The sequence below is a fragment of the Argentina anserina genome, chromosome 4, assembly GCF_933775445.1.
Source record: "Argentina anserina chromosome 4, drPotAnse1.1, whole genome shotgun sequence".
NCBI lineage: Eukaryota > Viridiplantae > Streptophyta > Magnoliopsida > Rosales > Rosaceae > Argentina > Argentina anserina.
Window position 1 is genome coordinate 2,696,596 of NC_065875.1, and position 15,920 is coordinate 2,712,515.

Below are 15,920 nucleotides of genomic sequence, written 5' to 3' on the forward strand. Positions count from 1 at the left end.
GAAAGAAGACCTCATCCCAAAATCTGTTGTCCCACTAACCATAGAAAGAGTTGAATATATGAAACAAAAACCTGGTTACTGTTCGAAATGTATCCAACATGCGTCTCATCGCATGTTCTGTTGCTAATCCAGACCTGTTTTAACGGAAAATCAACTCCACATGGCTACATCTCATACAAGATGAAAAAAGACGACACAAATCGACGTGAAATATCAATCAAATCGAATGATCAAGCAAGAAATGTTGCTTCTGCTCAATCTGTTTGAAGCTTCCTTTGCCAAATACTTGGCAGCTGCCTGTGGATCTTCAATGCGCCCTATTAGATTTACAGCCTCTTGATACTTCATTACCTGAAAAAAATATATGCCAGAGTCGATGAGTTACATGTAAGCTAGCTAGCTAGAAGAGTTGGAGAAGTGAGATAACCAAATGAACATCTTACATCCCATATGCCATTGCTTGCTAAGATAACAAATTCAGTATCATTCTCAATCTTTTCGATCCCAACAACAAGATCTGAGCTTTTTGACTGCTTATTGTTTGCTGCATTGCGAGTATGACACATTACATGTGAATGAATTCTCTATAAACTCTGCATTACTTAAGCCACCACAATCATATAAATTCATACCTTTGAAGAATCTATTAGACCAACTCCTTTTGGGTGATTGTTTGTGCCTCCTGCCTAGTTCATGAGCCAAACCTTCTCTGCAAACAATTGCTTTGTAGTCTCCCATATTAGCTAACACCAGCTTTTCACCATTGATCACCATTGCCGAAACCGACCCGACTACATTTGTCTCCTCTGTTACCTGGCTATCTCTAACCTTTGATTTAGAACTAAGATATGCCCTTTTCATCGTTTCTTGGATCTTTCCCTTCATGTAAGACTGCACAGAAGAATATGATATCAAAACTGTGAGGAGGATGAAACTGGAAACCAACTTAAATAAAATATATAGATGTAACATTAGTTTCAAGTGATATAAAACCAGGTCACATAGTTGACATTGGAAGTTTGGAATTAACTAAGACCTAACATCTTAGAGACCATGTTGTCTTCCCCACCAAGGGTCAATGGGTCCTTTATGCATTCCCTTGAATCCATAATTTCCTTTATCTTCAAGCATTTTTCTTAAGAAAATAAGATGTTCGATGAAATACCTCATAACTTTACTCAAATCGATTTCGAAAGCTACCGATCTTCTTAGTCAAATAGGGTCAATTCACAATTGTAATAAGTAAGAGCTAGGTGACCAGTGTCAAGATTGCTTAATAGAAAAAATTGTGATCATTTGAAAGCCAAAGGTCACCTACCTCTTTAGGCTTCTTATCAAACAGATGTGCCTGCATGTACTTGGTAACTCCGTCCCCAATCCTAGGATCCGAAACTCCAAAAAGCCACATCTCAAGTTCTTCAATCTGTTCTCTCTGAGCCACAACGTAGTCACACTCGGATTCATCATGACCCTCAACAACATGATGCCCATGAGAAACTGCTGGCATCATCCATGAAGGTTTCTTGGTAAAGTTGGCCTTTTTCTCCTTAAACCCAGTATTTATCTTGAGAATTCGCCTCAGCTGCAAGCCTTGCTGAAACAGCACATATAAACATTACCAGTTTCAAGATTCTGATTGATTAAGAAAAACGACTAGACGGACTAGTACATAAATTTTCTGGTGTGTATCATCATGAACACAAAACCCAGAACTTTTTGTGAAACTTAAATGTTACATAGTGTTCATGTGCACAGAAAGCAAACAACTTTTGAATCTAGAAAAGGTGGTGGTATGCATTATGATAAGAATGGAGACCCAAAACCCAGAACAAAGATTCAAACTTTGATTCTGGGACTTTCATGGTTTATGTCAATAACCTCTGTCTCTGAGTTTCTCATTCTGCCAAACATAACTGTCCTCTTAGAAATGATAAACCCAAACAACCCAGAAACCAGAACTCTCTGATCAAACACATGGAAAGAGGGTGTACATATACATATGAAACATATAATGAAAATGAGACATGGGGGAAAAGAGGGTGTACCTTAAACTTGAGATGAAGATCTTTGAGACCCATGAGTTTGCCTGAAAGATTATGATTATCTGCCATATTAACAACATAATCACATTCAGGCAAAAAGGAAAAAAAGAAAGGGAAAAAGAAGAAAGAAAACTGTATCACAAAACAAGGTAAAGTTCTTTTTTTTTTGTTCAATAATCAAAATGTAAAGGATAAAGATACTAAAGAGAGGAAGAGAGAAAGCTATACATAGGAATTTAGGTTGAGAGTCTGTCTTTCTTAGTCAGATTTGCAATTCTAATTTAAGTCAATATGGAGTCTTATAAAGCAATGAGATATTTACCAGCATCTCCTATTGTTGGTAAAAAAGTGAAAAGATGTTGAGGAATCAAACAATGAGATTTTTCTTTAAAGCCTTTAATCTTCTGTTAGAAACAAATTTAAAATTTGTAACTGCTCTCACTACATTTCTGTTTCATTATGACAGCAGGTACAGTATATTTATCTGACTATCTTAGTTTCTTCTCACTCCCTTCTGGAAGTCAGAATAGTAATAATGATTAAACAATATTTAGGCTATTAGCCATTTTAGCTTGGACTTTAGGGGCAAAAAAGGAAGGAAAAATCTGTTATACAACAAATCCCTGCTAAAATTTCACACATGGCCCTTCGCCTATCTCATGTTCTCCATTTTTGACTTATCTACAATTGAGCTATATAAGCTGGTATGCCTCCATTTTTGGATTTTATCAAAATGAATATCTTAATTGTCTAATTTATCTATTTTCAATTTCATTTACTTTCATGTTTCTTTAATTTCCTTGTTTCCTTGTTTCAATTAGTTGATTGGGGGGGGGGGGGGGGGGGAACCTAGTTTGGTTTTGAAAAGTTCCGTACAACTATTTTTTTGTTGTTGGGAAATTCATGTGGCAGGTTTGCTACGTGAATTAGGCCAACTAAATGTCACAGTTTCAGTTTGGTCACCGACTTAAGGGCACGTTCGATATTTTTATCTCTTGATTTCAGGTCATTACATGATGCCAAAGAGAATGTCATGACCAGCATGACCCAAAAGACACGTTTACTTGGGCAATATAAATGAATATATATAAATTAGGCACCCCCTAATTATAGATCATGATAAATAAATATAAATGAAAAACAATATAGGCTTTTACATAGGAAAGGGGGATTTAGATATACACCAAAAAATATGTACTTGTTTTAGATTACACCCATCATTTTAAATTACACCAAAACCTATTTAGTAGGTTGATTTTTAATTTTGAAAAATAGATTTTAGACATGGGTAATAGAACATAGAATTTGCAAGATTACTAAGTTTGCTATTGAGACAAATAATAATTCATACTACACGCTCCATAGATTCAAGACCTCCCACCATTTATACCTACTAAACAAAACAAACTAAGTTACCCAAATAAAGACAAACAAACACCTAAAAACACCACACAAGACAGAACATTCATACTACATGTAATTAAGACAAGTTACACACATGGGTACCTATACACTAGAAGGAAAATTCAACACATACCTATCATGAAAAATGGGCGTATCTCTAAATTTCTCTTGATAGTTTGCTTTTGATCTTCGTATTAATGCTATATCTATTCAAAAGCAAGAGAAGTGTATCACCACACTTTGACATTTAGTTTAGTTTTTCACATTTTTCTTCCCCCGGAAGCAAGACAATAACTATAAGATGCTCGATATCAAATGCCTAACGTTTAAAGATGAAGTTTGAATCTTAAATTTATTCTTGTTTGATTATAAAGGAATCTTCAAATTAAGGCTCACATAGATCAAATTGCTTTTGAATCTGGATAAAACGAAATTATTTTTGGCATTTTAATGGGTTATCTCTTAGAAAAATTTGAGGTAAACATCATTTTGTTACCATTGCAGTCTTTGTCTCGAGCCATGAAGTCATGTAATGAAACAAATATTGACTCGTGATGGACGGCCAAAAGGTCTTTTTCTCCATTTCTTCATCTTCTTGCTTTGAGGTTGATGTTTGGGAGCCTGTGGAAATAAAATGGTGATATTGTCCATGTCAAAAGTGACATTGACGAACTCCTCTTCCATGTGGATAATGACCATTTACTCTCTACATTAATATTGACAATTAACAAACTTGACTTCCATGGCAACACCAGAATTTCCAACTTTATAATTTTCTGCCATTTTCTTCTCAGCAAAAACAGACCGATGTCCGTAAACATTCAAAATCGTAAAACACATGATGTGCCATGACAGTGATCTACAGTAACACGAGAATAAGACTTTCACACTAACCAATTTAGAAGTGGAAAAAAGAAAGGGTTTGAATAAGGTTATTCACTAGGCTATCACTTGCATTTTGGCCTATACTGCTATACAGAAGCATTGCTAATGCTACTGTAATGTTGAGTAACAAAACGAAAGCTTTTCTCCATCTTTGCCCAAGTAAAGAAGGAGAGATCTTCATCTAGCTACAGCAAGCATGTGTCAAAGCATTGTTGACACTGCAAAAGTTCAAAACCCCCTAGTCTTCTGGCGATATCCAGCTACAAGGAGAAGATAAAATTACAGTTCACAATCAGTGTCACGAGGCATCCATGTATCTGATGTAAATAAAGTCACAAGTCACAAGTCATAAGACTCGTAACAAATCAAAAGCTTATTAGCACTTGATTTGGAAAACAGTCATAAACTCATTATCAGTGTCGTGTGTATCTTTCATTATGCTCGAATACCTGTCATCAAAAAGTGTGTGGAGTATCACGTACTCTATCAAGTATCAAAGAGATAGTTTGAGAAACGAAACTCGAAGAACACTGTAAATTCATTGCTCTGCAATTCAGCATCTAATTTTCAAACAATCTCAGCAAAAATGTAAATTATTCACACATATTAAATGAAAATATCATCACATAACAGCTTGTGGTCACAGTTCTCACCCTACAAGATCTCATTAATCCTTCTGTAGCTACACGCAAACAGGACAGACCACAACCAGTAATAAGTTGTTTTCACCGCATAAGGTATCTGCATTACTAGTGTTCATTTCAGTCAATAAAAGTTAGTTGTTTAATTAGAAAAAGTTCATATTAAAGAGACAACAAGCAAAATGAAACACTCCCTTGTTCGATTGATAATCGTCACTTGCATTGAATCTATCATCACAAAGAAAGCTCTTTCAGTCTTAGCTTAGGAACAGCAGGCACCACTACTTACAACACCAGTAATTTTATAATCTTATAATGGTCAAAAGGAACCTGTGTTGACAAATTAATCATTGAAACTCTAGATCATAGCAATACAGAATCTTGGAAGCACATCAGCAAGATTACGGCTCCCCACAACCTCAGCACTGTTTTACGAATTTATGGGGTGAAAAATCAGGCACCAGCTACTACAACCATTACATCCTTCACTATACAGCCAATCTTCCTACTATCCTCGACCTGCATATCATATGGTGACCATGACGAAATCAGTTGACATAGCAACCTGATTACACAAGTAGCCTATCTGACATAGTGAGTGAATTCAGACTAACAAATATGCATCTCATAACACCAAAATGAATTGAGTTGACATAATCCTAAACATCCTTACAGAGTATCCATGTGTGTGTGTGTGTGTGTTTTTTTTTTTTCTCTCCTAATTATAGTCAACCAAAGGTTTGAGCACACTTAAATCACAATACTCATTAGACCAGTTCCCTCCCATGTCAATAGTCAGTGATTATAGCATCAGATTTTATAAATATCTAGTATATTCATCAGCAAATCAAAGGCATTGAATTTGTTATGGGCTATGCTCCATGTAAAGAGCCTGATTGGTATCACTTGCTTTACAAACCTATGGATATTTTAAAACTATCACTGTTCTGGTTCAAGTAAAGTGAACTCTGGTGCAATTCTTCATGTCTGATGAGACAAAGATCTAGAGGTATACCAAAACTTCAAACTTTCTGAAGCATGCTTAAAGTAAGGTTGTAAACTTACAGAAAAGTTACGGGGGAGCAAGATCAAAGGTAGACAAGCTAGTTATTCCATATACCGGAAGGATCTGCATTTTTCACTATCCAAGGGTGTTCCATGATCTTCTGAAGAGAAAGCCTTTTAGAAGACTCCTTCACTAAAAGCTGCCAAAAAATTCAACTCAAAAGGTAACCAATACTGATACTAACCACTGAAGTTATGCTTACCCACCAATCATTATGCACATTATTGTCGAAAGACTTACCTGGCTAATGAGATGTTTAGCTTCTGCAGAAACTTGGGGTGTAGAAGGAAAGTTCAGGTCAATGTTTGTAATTCTGTATTCAGACATGGTAATTTTCCACTTATGATTAAGATCATGTCAAGTAATCACATCAAGCGAAGCATACAAGCCTTCATTTCGTACCTTTTGAAAGTATCTCTTTGGCTTTCAGCCTCAAAAGGAGGAGTGCTGTAAAGAAACTCATAGCAGAGAACTCCCAAAGTCCAGTTATCCACTGCATAATCATGAGCTCTGTTCTCCACCATTTCTGGTGCTAAATAATCTAAAGTTCCACACATTGTTCGTCTCTTGCTACTTGACTGAACAGACCATCCAAAGTCGGCAATTTTCAGTCGACCCTACAATTATATGTTGCAAATGGTTAAGTAAAACACAGTTCTATGGAAACCTCATTCAATGACCATGCATAGGTGCAGGAATATAAGAAAGAGATAAATGACAAGCAAAAAGAACCAATATCTGTTGCAAAGACAGTCTCTCAATATTGTTCAAAACATGATCACAGAACTTTGTTATATAGCAGTGCAATTGAAGTCTAGCCAGCCATAATTTTCTCAAACTATCTCTTAAACACAAAAAGGAACTACCAGGGACAAGATGGCCAACAACTAATAGGCTTATATATACTAAAACCACTCTCTAATAAACTTCAGGAAGAAACTTTATCCCTATAAAACTACTGCTAGCAATATTTTCTGTGGAGAGAGATCAAATCAGCTACTACTGGTCTTATTACTTTCGTCCAAACATCAAACGCTTGACTACCTTTTCTATTCTAGCGCAATGACCAAATAGAGTAGATTAACTGAACAAGCCATCAGTTTTTGGTTTTGGAAACTTAAATATAGAATATAATATACAATTAAAAATAGAAAGGCTCAAAATGGGAGAGAAAACAAGACACTCACTTATTAAAGAAGCAAGAAAGCATCAAACAAAAGAAACATAAAGACACAGCTGGCCTTGCTCAATTGCTGATATAAGAAAAAGAGCCACGAAAATAAGCTTTTTCCATTAAGTGTCCATCGAGCACAAGCAGCAGCATTACTGGGTGTTTAGAATGTTGATATAAGAGTATGCATGAGATGATTGCAGACGTTTCTAAGGAGTCCATCATTACACCCACAATCTCTATGGGATTAAAGAGTATTTAACATTGATCATTATACTACCTTATACAAACAGCATAAATTGACTGCTGACCATTCCATCTAATCTCATAAATTAAACCCTAGTTCGACACTTCCTTCTGTTCTTAACTCCTGAGTTCTAACACAAACAGAAACTCAAAACACCAAATATCAAAGTACTGCCCTTGCTTCTGATTTTTGAAAATCTAAATATTGAAAAAGTAACATACAAAGAAAAAAAAAGGACTCAAAATGGGAGAGAAACCAAGAAAACCACTTGGCAAAGAAGCAAGAAAGCACCAAACAGATGAAACATAAGGGCACGCAGAAGTTTCTTAATCTCAGACCTAAAAAAGAAAGATGAGAATAAGCCTTGTCAATATTCAAGCACAAACAACAATTACATAGGCATTTTGGATGACAGATATAAGACTATCTATGAGAGAGTAACACACATTGTGAAAATTCTGTGATTTCTTCGCTATCTCAACCACTTAGAAATAAAAGAACTACAACAATCAGCCTTTCATATAAGAAGTCTCCATTCAAGCACAAACACCAGCATTACACATGGGCATTTCAGATGACAGACATAAGATTATCCACGAGAGATTTACACACATTTCTGAAAATCCTGTTCTTTCTTTCACTGTCTCAATAAGAGAGATGGTACATAACAATAATCTGACACTTTAACTATCGTCTTACATTAAAGAGTTCACAAAACACTTAGACTGCCAGCCATTCAATCCCAAATCCAACAGTTCCCTTCTGTTCCAAACTACCTAATTCTAACAAAAACCGAAAAACCATAACACCAAACATCAGAAATGTCAGAGCACATACCTCATGATCAAGCAGCAAATTCTCAGGCTTGATATCCCTATGAATCACATGCTTCTCATGACAATACGCCAGCGCCTGCGCCAGGCTCAATATGTACTAATCACAACACACACAGAAATCCAAATCAATGCGCCGCCAACTCAAACCAAACAAACTAATCCACACAAATCCAACAGAAAAAGAAATTCAACTCTACCGTGGCGGCCTGCTTCTCAGGGAGATGGCTCTTCTCCCTGAGCAGCCCGTAGAGCTCGCCGCCGTGCGCATACTCCAGAATCAACACAATTCTCTCATCGTCATGAAACCAGCCGTAGAGCCGGAGAATGTTGGGGTGCCTCAGACTGGTCTGAATCTCCATCTCTCTCTTCAGCTGGTGGTGGATTCTGTACTTGTTTATCTGCTTCTTATGCAGCACCTTCAGCGCCACCACGTACTTGCTCTGCAATCAATTTTCAGAAACCCTAACAATTCAATTTGGGATCGGGTGTGGTTTTGTTGTTACCTTGACTTCGCGGGCGACGTAGACGCGGCCGAACTTGCCTCGGCCGAGCGGCTTTCCGATCTCGAAGTTGTCGAGGGACCACTGCGGCGTTGATGTCTTCGCCGGAGGCTGCGGGTCTTGGGGTTCGGGTCTCGTCGCCATGTTGGATCTGGAGAGAGAGAGAGAGAGAGAGAGTGAGGGGTTTGGATTTTGAATTGTTGTAAGCGCCCAGGTGAAACGCACCGTATTGACGTGGGTGAAGTCAAAACGCAGCGTTTGAGCTTCTGGGAAAATAATGCAAATACTACTATACTAGCGGCACGTAGTAGTCCAAAAGCATCTAGTTTCACTCATGATGAGGATTTAGAGCATCTCCAAATGTTAGTTTAGAAGATAAATTTGGCTACGAATAAACTGTAACTAACTTGTTATTGAGTTATACCTCAACAAAAATCTAGACTCAAAATATAATTATATACTTTAGCTAAAGATAAACTTCAATCGTTTAAGTATAGGGGAAAACAAAGAGGGACCAAAATGCTCTTGTAATGTAATGAGTGAGGTACCAAAGTTGGATTGAGAAGGAAACATGAGACACCATTATAAAGATTATGAAGTGTGAGATACCAACTTATTTTTCTATTTTTTTTTTCAAAAAGGTTAGACACTACTGTATATAGTTTTTCCCATCTTTAATGTTCTCTGATTTGTTCAAGGGTGAGAGGGCCGGGTCTCTTTCCTGGCTCCGCTCGACCACTACCTCGAGGAATTGAGAGCTATGTGAAGAGACTATCCACTGTATCCAAGTGAGGAGATGAACAAAAGATTATACGAGGAATATATGGAACATTTAATTTGTTATATACTATAAAACAATGAGACGTAAAAATACATGCAATTAATAGACGCCCCCTTGAAATAAATTAATCAAAGTAGAGTGCTAAAAGATTATGCTGAAATCAGAAAATCTTATTAATTATTTGTGTGAAACTCAAACGCAACAAAATTCAGATATTAATGAATAACTCTTCAAGTGTAATCTCTCGTTCCAATGAATTTACGGCAAGGGCGGACCTACGTGTATGTGTGGGCGGACTCAAGTCCACTCAAGAGTTACACTACAAATCAGCTAATATGTAATGTAAATATAAATATATATATATATATATATATATATATATATGCAGGTCTTGTTGGGTTATCCAAAGTTCGAATATTAGTGGTAGCAACATTTTGTTAATATTAAAATATTTCTTGATTTGTTCTAAGATATCTTTTTTTATATATGCAGCTGATTGTAGGACATGTCAATTTGGAAGCTAGGCATTTGATCAAAAGACTCCGGAATGAGACCCGAAAGACTATTGTGGGAAAGATTTAGAGACTCCAAGCTTTGCATTCTGCTGATTTCTGATGGTATCACATGGTCCAATAAGTTATGACTCAAATCTAGCTGGGACAGTTGGACTAAATTTCCCAACTGAAATGGAATTCTATCTTTGAACTGATTGTTGCTCAAATTCAAGTAGTGTAACTTGGACATGTCAGCAAAAATGCTTGGAATTGACTCATTGAATTTGTTCACGGACAAGTCAAGATATTGAACATCTACCAATGATACAAATTCTAATGGTATGTGACCCCAAAGTTGATTCCCATTCAACATGAGATTAAGCAAAGAAGTCAATCTTCCCATCTCCTTTGGAACCTCCCCAACTAAACAATTTGATGAAAGATCGAGTACATGTAATTGTGTTGCATTGCCAATCTCAGGTGGGTTGCTGCCAGAAAGGTTGTTTGCCGCCAGAAGAAGAGTTCCTAATTGCGGACATCGTACCCAGACAGGTGAAATTTCACCGTAGAAGTTGTTGTGACTTAGGTCTACGTACCGAAGATTTGGAAGGGCACCAAATCCTTCAGTTAAATTGCCTGTTAAATTGTTATTATGAAGGCGGACTCTGATTAAACTCTTGCACTCTTTGAAGCTTTTGTCGATTGAACCCGTCAAGTAGTTGGCGAATGCTGTGAAGCGTTGTAATGATCCACCACGGCAAATATTTTTGGGAACACGACCAGACAAATTGTTATTATCCAACACCAGTTTAATCAACTTCATGAGATTCTCCATCTCTTGGGGGATGGAGCCAGAGAGTTGGTTGTCACGAACACATATTTTTCAAGTTACTCAAGCCACCAATTGAAGTTTCTGTTAGATTATTGTGGTAGAGATTGAGAAGGGTAAGATGTTTCAGATCACCTAAAGGTGGTGGGATTGGGCCAGAAAGGTTATTTTCATTGAGATGCAATGAAATCAGGTTGCTGAAATTACCCAGGGAAGTTGGAATTATACCTTCTAGACTATTTTTCCCTAGAGCAAGCTCGAAGAGAAACTTGAGCTGACCTAGCTCTTGAGGAATTGAGCCTTGAGGTGGTTTTGGTTCAGGTGAAGGACCTTAATATTTGTTAGAAAACATATTTCTAGTGGGATTTTCCCAGACAAATGATTGAAAGATAGATCAAGATAGGTGAGTTTGGATAGGAACCCAATCTGAGGTGGGATGGCGTCAAAGAGTTCATTGAATTGAAGCTGAAGTTAAGATATACAAGACTAGGGAATGACACAAATGAAAATTCATGTAGAGTACCTTGAATACCATAATTGGTGAGGTTATTCACGTTAACACGTCCGGCAGTGTTGCATGAAATACCAGCCCAAGTGTTAGGGGCCGCACTTGTAAGGCCGCAAGCAACCTTGTCCAAGGTCATGAGTCATGCCTATGGCCGGTTGCTTGCGTGCTAGTGGCAGTATTGTAATTTATATTTTCTGTAATTTCCTTTTTTAAGTTGGCTCACGGTGGGAAGGTTCCATGTTTCCCCCTGCCAAGTCTAGTTTTGCAAAATATGCTATTATAGGGAGGGGTTCCTAGGCGGCGACGGTTGGCCTACGGAACTAGTATAGGTAAGCACATGTACTTGCGCCTCCCTTAACGTCTTACCATCAATAAAGAGAGGAATTATTCAATTATCTGCGCCCCGTGAGATCATTCTTGTTGCCTATTAAATTGTTCATGAGATTGCCCAACAACTATATAAACTGTGTTCTTGCTTGCCGCTAACACTATACTAATATCGTGTGCTTTCCATTGTCCCTTGCAAGGTACTCACTTGGCTTACTTGTTACTCGTTCATCGATTAGCAAGTGCCGCACGGTCCACCTTTTACTCTACAAAAGTCGGCCCGTGACAGCTGGTATCAGAGCCGGCTTGCCGGCTGTGCTTAAGACTCATACGATGGTGGGAAACATGACGAACGCGCAACGGTTCGATTTCTATGATCAACAACTCGGTGAACTTGCGGGAGTCCCTGATAGATTGATTGATATTACCTCCTTGTTGGATCGTGTCGATCTAGAGAAGTTGGCGACACGAGTGGAAGACCTTGAGGAGTTAAGGGACCGAGTGGTGGCCCTAGAGAAGGCAGAAGCTCCCAGGGGAGGAGCAGGGCCTAAGAAGGAACTTGAAAAGCTGAAGGACCGAGTTTCGGCCCTAGAGAAAACAAGAGCTCCCGAGGGGGGAGGACATGATGATGGAGATAGAGGAGGTGCCTCGTTAGAGCAGTTGGGGGCCATGAGTGATGCCCTTGACACATTACATGTGACTATGGACACCCTCGCTGAGGATGTCCGAGCCACCATTGATGCGTTCAAAACCGAGCTGTTGGAGATGAACACCAAGCTCAATCTTGTTGTTCGAGCGATGTCAAACCAACCTGTGACGGACTACAGGAAGGTCAAAATACCGGAACCTCAAGCTTACGGAGGGGCACGGGATGCCAAGGAGCTTGAGAACTTTCTATTTGATATGGAACAATACTTTCGAGCAGTAAAGCCTGATTCGGAAGAAGCGAAGGTAAACATGGCGACTATGTACTTGTCAGGAGATGCCAAGTTATGGTGGAGGACTAAATACAATGATATTCAAAGGAATGTTTGCTGCATTGAGACATGGGAGGATCTCAAGAAGGAACTCAAAACCCAATTCTTTCCTGAGAATGTCGATTATATTGCAAGAAGGCAATTGAGGGAGTTGAAACACACCAACAACATTAGAGATTTTGTGAGCAAATTCTCTATGATCATGCTCGACCTCCCCGATATGTCAGAGAAAGATCGGCTATTCTACTTCCTTGAAGGATTGAAGCCATGGGCTAGAACTGAGCTCCAAAGACAAAGGGTCCAAGATTTAGCCTCGGCCCAAGCAGCGGCAGAAAGGCTGACTGATTACACATTCGAAGAGAACTCTGCGAGGAAAACCTCTTCCTTTTCGAATGTGAATATCAATAGAAATGCCAGACCGGGTCCGAGTAGAAGTGGGGGAGGAGAGTCAAGGTCCTCGAATTTTGGAGGGGGGGATAGAAGGGTTATTGGTGTCAGGGACACTGCCTCCTCCAAGCCAGCAGCCTCCACTGGGGTGTTTACTCCACGCCCGTTCAGTTATACAGGCTTCACCCCAAGACCCATATCGTGCTTTCTATGCAAGGGACCTCATAGGGTGAATGAGTGCCCTCACAAGACCGCTTTGTCAGCATTACAAGCCCAAATCTCGGCCAAAGAAAATGAGGAACACCAAGAGGAAGTGGAAGAACCTAGCCACATGGGGGCATTAAAATTCCTTAATGCGGTAGAGAAACAGACCCCCATGCCAAAGAAGCCATTGCTAAAAGGCTTAATGTTTGTTGAAGGTAGCTTGAATGGGAAGGGAGCCAAGAGCGTGATGGTCGATACGGGTGCCACCCACAACTTTGTGTCAGAAGCAGAGGCACGAAGGTTGGGGTTAAAAATCGAAAAAGATACGGGTCACCTGAAAGCAGTTAATTCCTCACCCTCACCCACAATTGGGGTATCTAAAGGCGTGCAACTGAAGTTGAGCAATTGGGAAGGAAAGACGGATTTGGTTGTCGTGCAGATAGACGACTTTGATGTAATCTTGGGGATGGAATTCATGTTGGAGAACAAAGCCATTCCCATACCCAATGCTCAAAACTTGTTGGTTATGGGGGAAAGGCCTTGTGTAGTGCCGGCAAAGCTTAGGCCACCGAGTGGACCTCGCCTCTTGTCGGCCATTCAATTCAAGAAGGGTGTGAAGCACCAAGAGCCGACATATGTCATTGTCCCCCTGGTAAAAGACAAAGTTGAGGAGGAGACGATTCCAAGGGAGATTATGGGAGTGTTGGAAACTTACAAAGACATGATGCCATCAGAACTTCCCAAGGAATTACCACCAAGGAGGAATGTTGATCATGAGATCGAGTTGCTCCCTGGGGCCAAACCTCCTGCGAGGGCACCCTATCGAATGGCCCCTCCAGAACTAGTAGAGTTGAGGAAACAACTTGGGGAGCTACTGGAGGCAGGGTTTATCCAGCCCTCCAAGTCTCCATTTGGTGCGCCGGTGCTATTTCAGAAAAAGCAAGATGGGACTTTGAGGTTGTGTGTGGACTACCGAGCTCTCAACAAGGTCACCGTGAGGAACAAGTATCCTATTCCATTGATACAAGACTTGTTCGACCAACTCAGTGGTGCCCAATATTTCACAAAGCTGGACCTTCGCTCGGGGTATCATCAAGTCCGCATCGCAGAGGGAGATGAGTACAAGACTGCATGTGTCACTCGATATGGTGCCTTTGAATTCCTAGTGATGCCGTTCGGGTTGACTAATGCCCCTGCTACTTTCTGCACATTGATGAACCAAGTCCTTAGCGACTTATTAGACAAATTTGTGGTGGTGTATCTGGATGATATTGTGATATATAGTCCCACATTAGAAGAGCACGTGGAACATTTGAAGCTGGTGTTTCAACGATTGCGGGAGAACAAATTGTATGTCAAGCGAGAAAAGTGTGCGTTCGCACAAAGTTCCATCAAATTCTTGGGACATGTCATAGAAAGGGGAAGAATCAGGATGGACATGGGAAAAGTAAGAGCTATTGAGGAGTGGCAGAGCCCCAAGAACGTGAAAGAACTGCGCTCCTTTCTTGGACTAGCCAATTACTACAGGCGGTTCATTGAAAATTATTCGGAGAAGACGACTCCCTTAACAGACCTTTTGAAGAAAGGAGTGGTGTGGAGTTGGAATGAAGGCTGTGAGGAAGCCTTCTTAAAGTTGAAGCAGGCAGTTATGGAGGACCCTGTCCTTGCCTTACCAGACTTGAGCAAGCCATTTGAAGTGCAAACCGATGCATCCGATTTCGCTCTAGGAGGTGTCTTACTGCAACAAGGACACCCGGTAGCCTATGAGAGCCACAAGCTCTCGCCCCCAGAAAGAAGATATTCTGCCCATGAGAAAGAGATGTTAGCCGTGATTCACTGCTTAAGGACTTGGCGACACTACTTGTTGGGGTCGAAGTTCCTAGTCAAGACTGACAACTCTGCAGTGAGATACTTCCTGACACACCCAAAGTTAACTCCAAAACAATCTCGATGGCAAGAGTTCCTTGCGGAGTTCGACTTTGAGTTTGAGTACAAGGCAGGTCGCACCAATCAAGTTGCAGATGCCTTAAGTCGTAAAGCCGACCTGGCGGCCCTTCGTGTCTTGGCTACTATGTCTGGCAGTGTAGTAGCTACAAATATTAAGGCAAGGATCAAGGAGAATCTAGAGAAGGATCCAGTAGCTCAAGCCCTTGTCAAGCTAGTGAAGGAAGGGAAAAGTCGCAGATTCTGGTTAGAAAATGACTTGTTGATGACAAAGGGGGGAAGAGTGTATGTTCCCCGGGCCGATGGGCTGCGAAGGATGCTCATGAGGGAGTGTCATGACACCTTGTGGGCGGGTCACCCAGGATGGCAAAGAACCCATGCCCTCCTCAAGCAGGGTTACTATTGGCCTCAAATGCGGGATGATGTGATGGAGTACACCAAGACTTGCTTGACCTGCCAACAAGACAAAGTGGAGCGGCAAAAGACTCCAGGGTTGCTAGAACCACTATCAGTACCTAGCCGACCATGGGAAAGTGTCTCTTTAGATTTCATCACCAACTTACCCAAGGTTGGAGAGTTATCCGGCATCCTTGTAGTGGTTGACAGGTTCTCAAAGTATGCAACTTTTGTGCCAACCCCAAAGCATTGCTCGGCCGAAGACACTGCGGCCCTCTTCT

The 15,920-nt window shown here is 40.1% G+C and overlaps 3 protein-coding genes across 4 annotated transcripts in view; all 3 read right to left on the reverse strand.

The window, feature by feature from the left end:
- The window catches only part of LOC126789913 (casein kinase 1-like protein 10), a 308,889-nt gene that overhangs the window by 32,616 nt on the left and 260,353 nt on the right, over positions 1–15,920 (reverse strand). The gene's annotated exons all lie outside the window — the stretch shown is intronic.
- Positions 40–2,298, reverse strand: LOC126789921 (putative protein phosphatase 2C-like protein 44). 2 transcript variants are annotated; one of them, XM_050516003.1, is made up of 6 exons: positions 2,271–2,298; positions 2,046–2,104; positions 1,319–1,594; positions 633–891; positions 444–544; positions 40–351 (listed from the first exon to the last, which is right to left on the reverse strand). In XM_050516003.1, the coding sequence occupies exons 2-6, from the start codon at positions 2,076–2,078 to the stop codon at positions 214–216; spliced, it is 807 nt and encodes a 268-aa protein (XP_050371960.1). In that variant the 5' UTR covers positions 2,079–2,104; positions 2,271–2,298; the 3' UTR covers positions 40–213. The 2 variants fall into 2 exon arrangements, with proteins under 2 accessions (XP_050371960.1, XP_050371959.1); XM_050516002.1 differs by lacking the exon at positions 2,271–2,298 and having other exon boundaries at positions 2,046–2,204.
- On the reverse strand, positions 5,051–8,936 carry LOC126791002 (serine/threonine-protein kinase Aurora-3). Its single transcript, XM_050517394.1, has 7 exons — positions 8,796–8,936; positions 8,490–8,732; positions 8,294–8,389; positions 6,441–6,655; positions 6,279–6,351; positions 6,038–6,177; positions 5,051–5,491 (listed from the first exon to the last, which is right to left on the reverse strand). The coding sequence occupies exons 1-6, from the start codon at positions 8,934–8,936 to the stop codon at positions 6,076–6,078; spliced, it is 870 nt and encodes a 289-aa protein (XP_050373351.1). The 3' UTR covers positions 5,051–5,491; positions 6,038–6,075.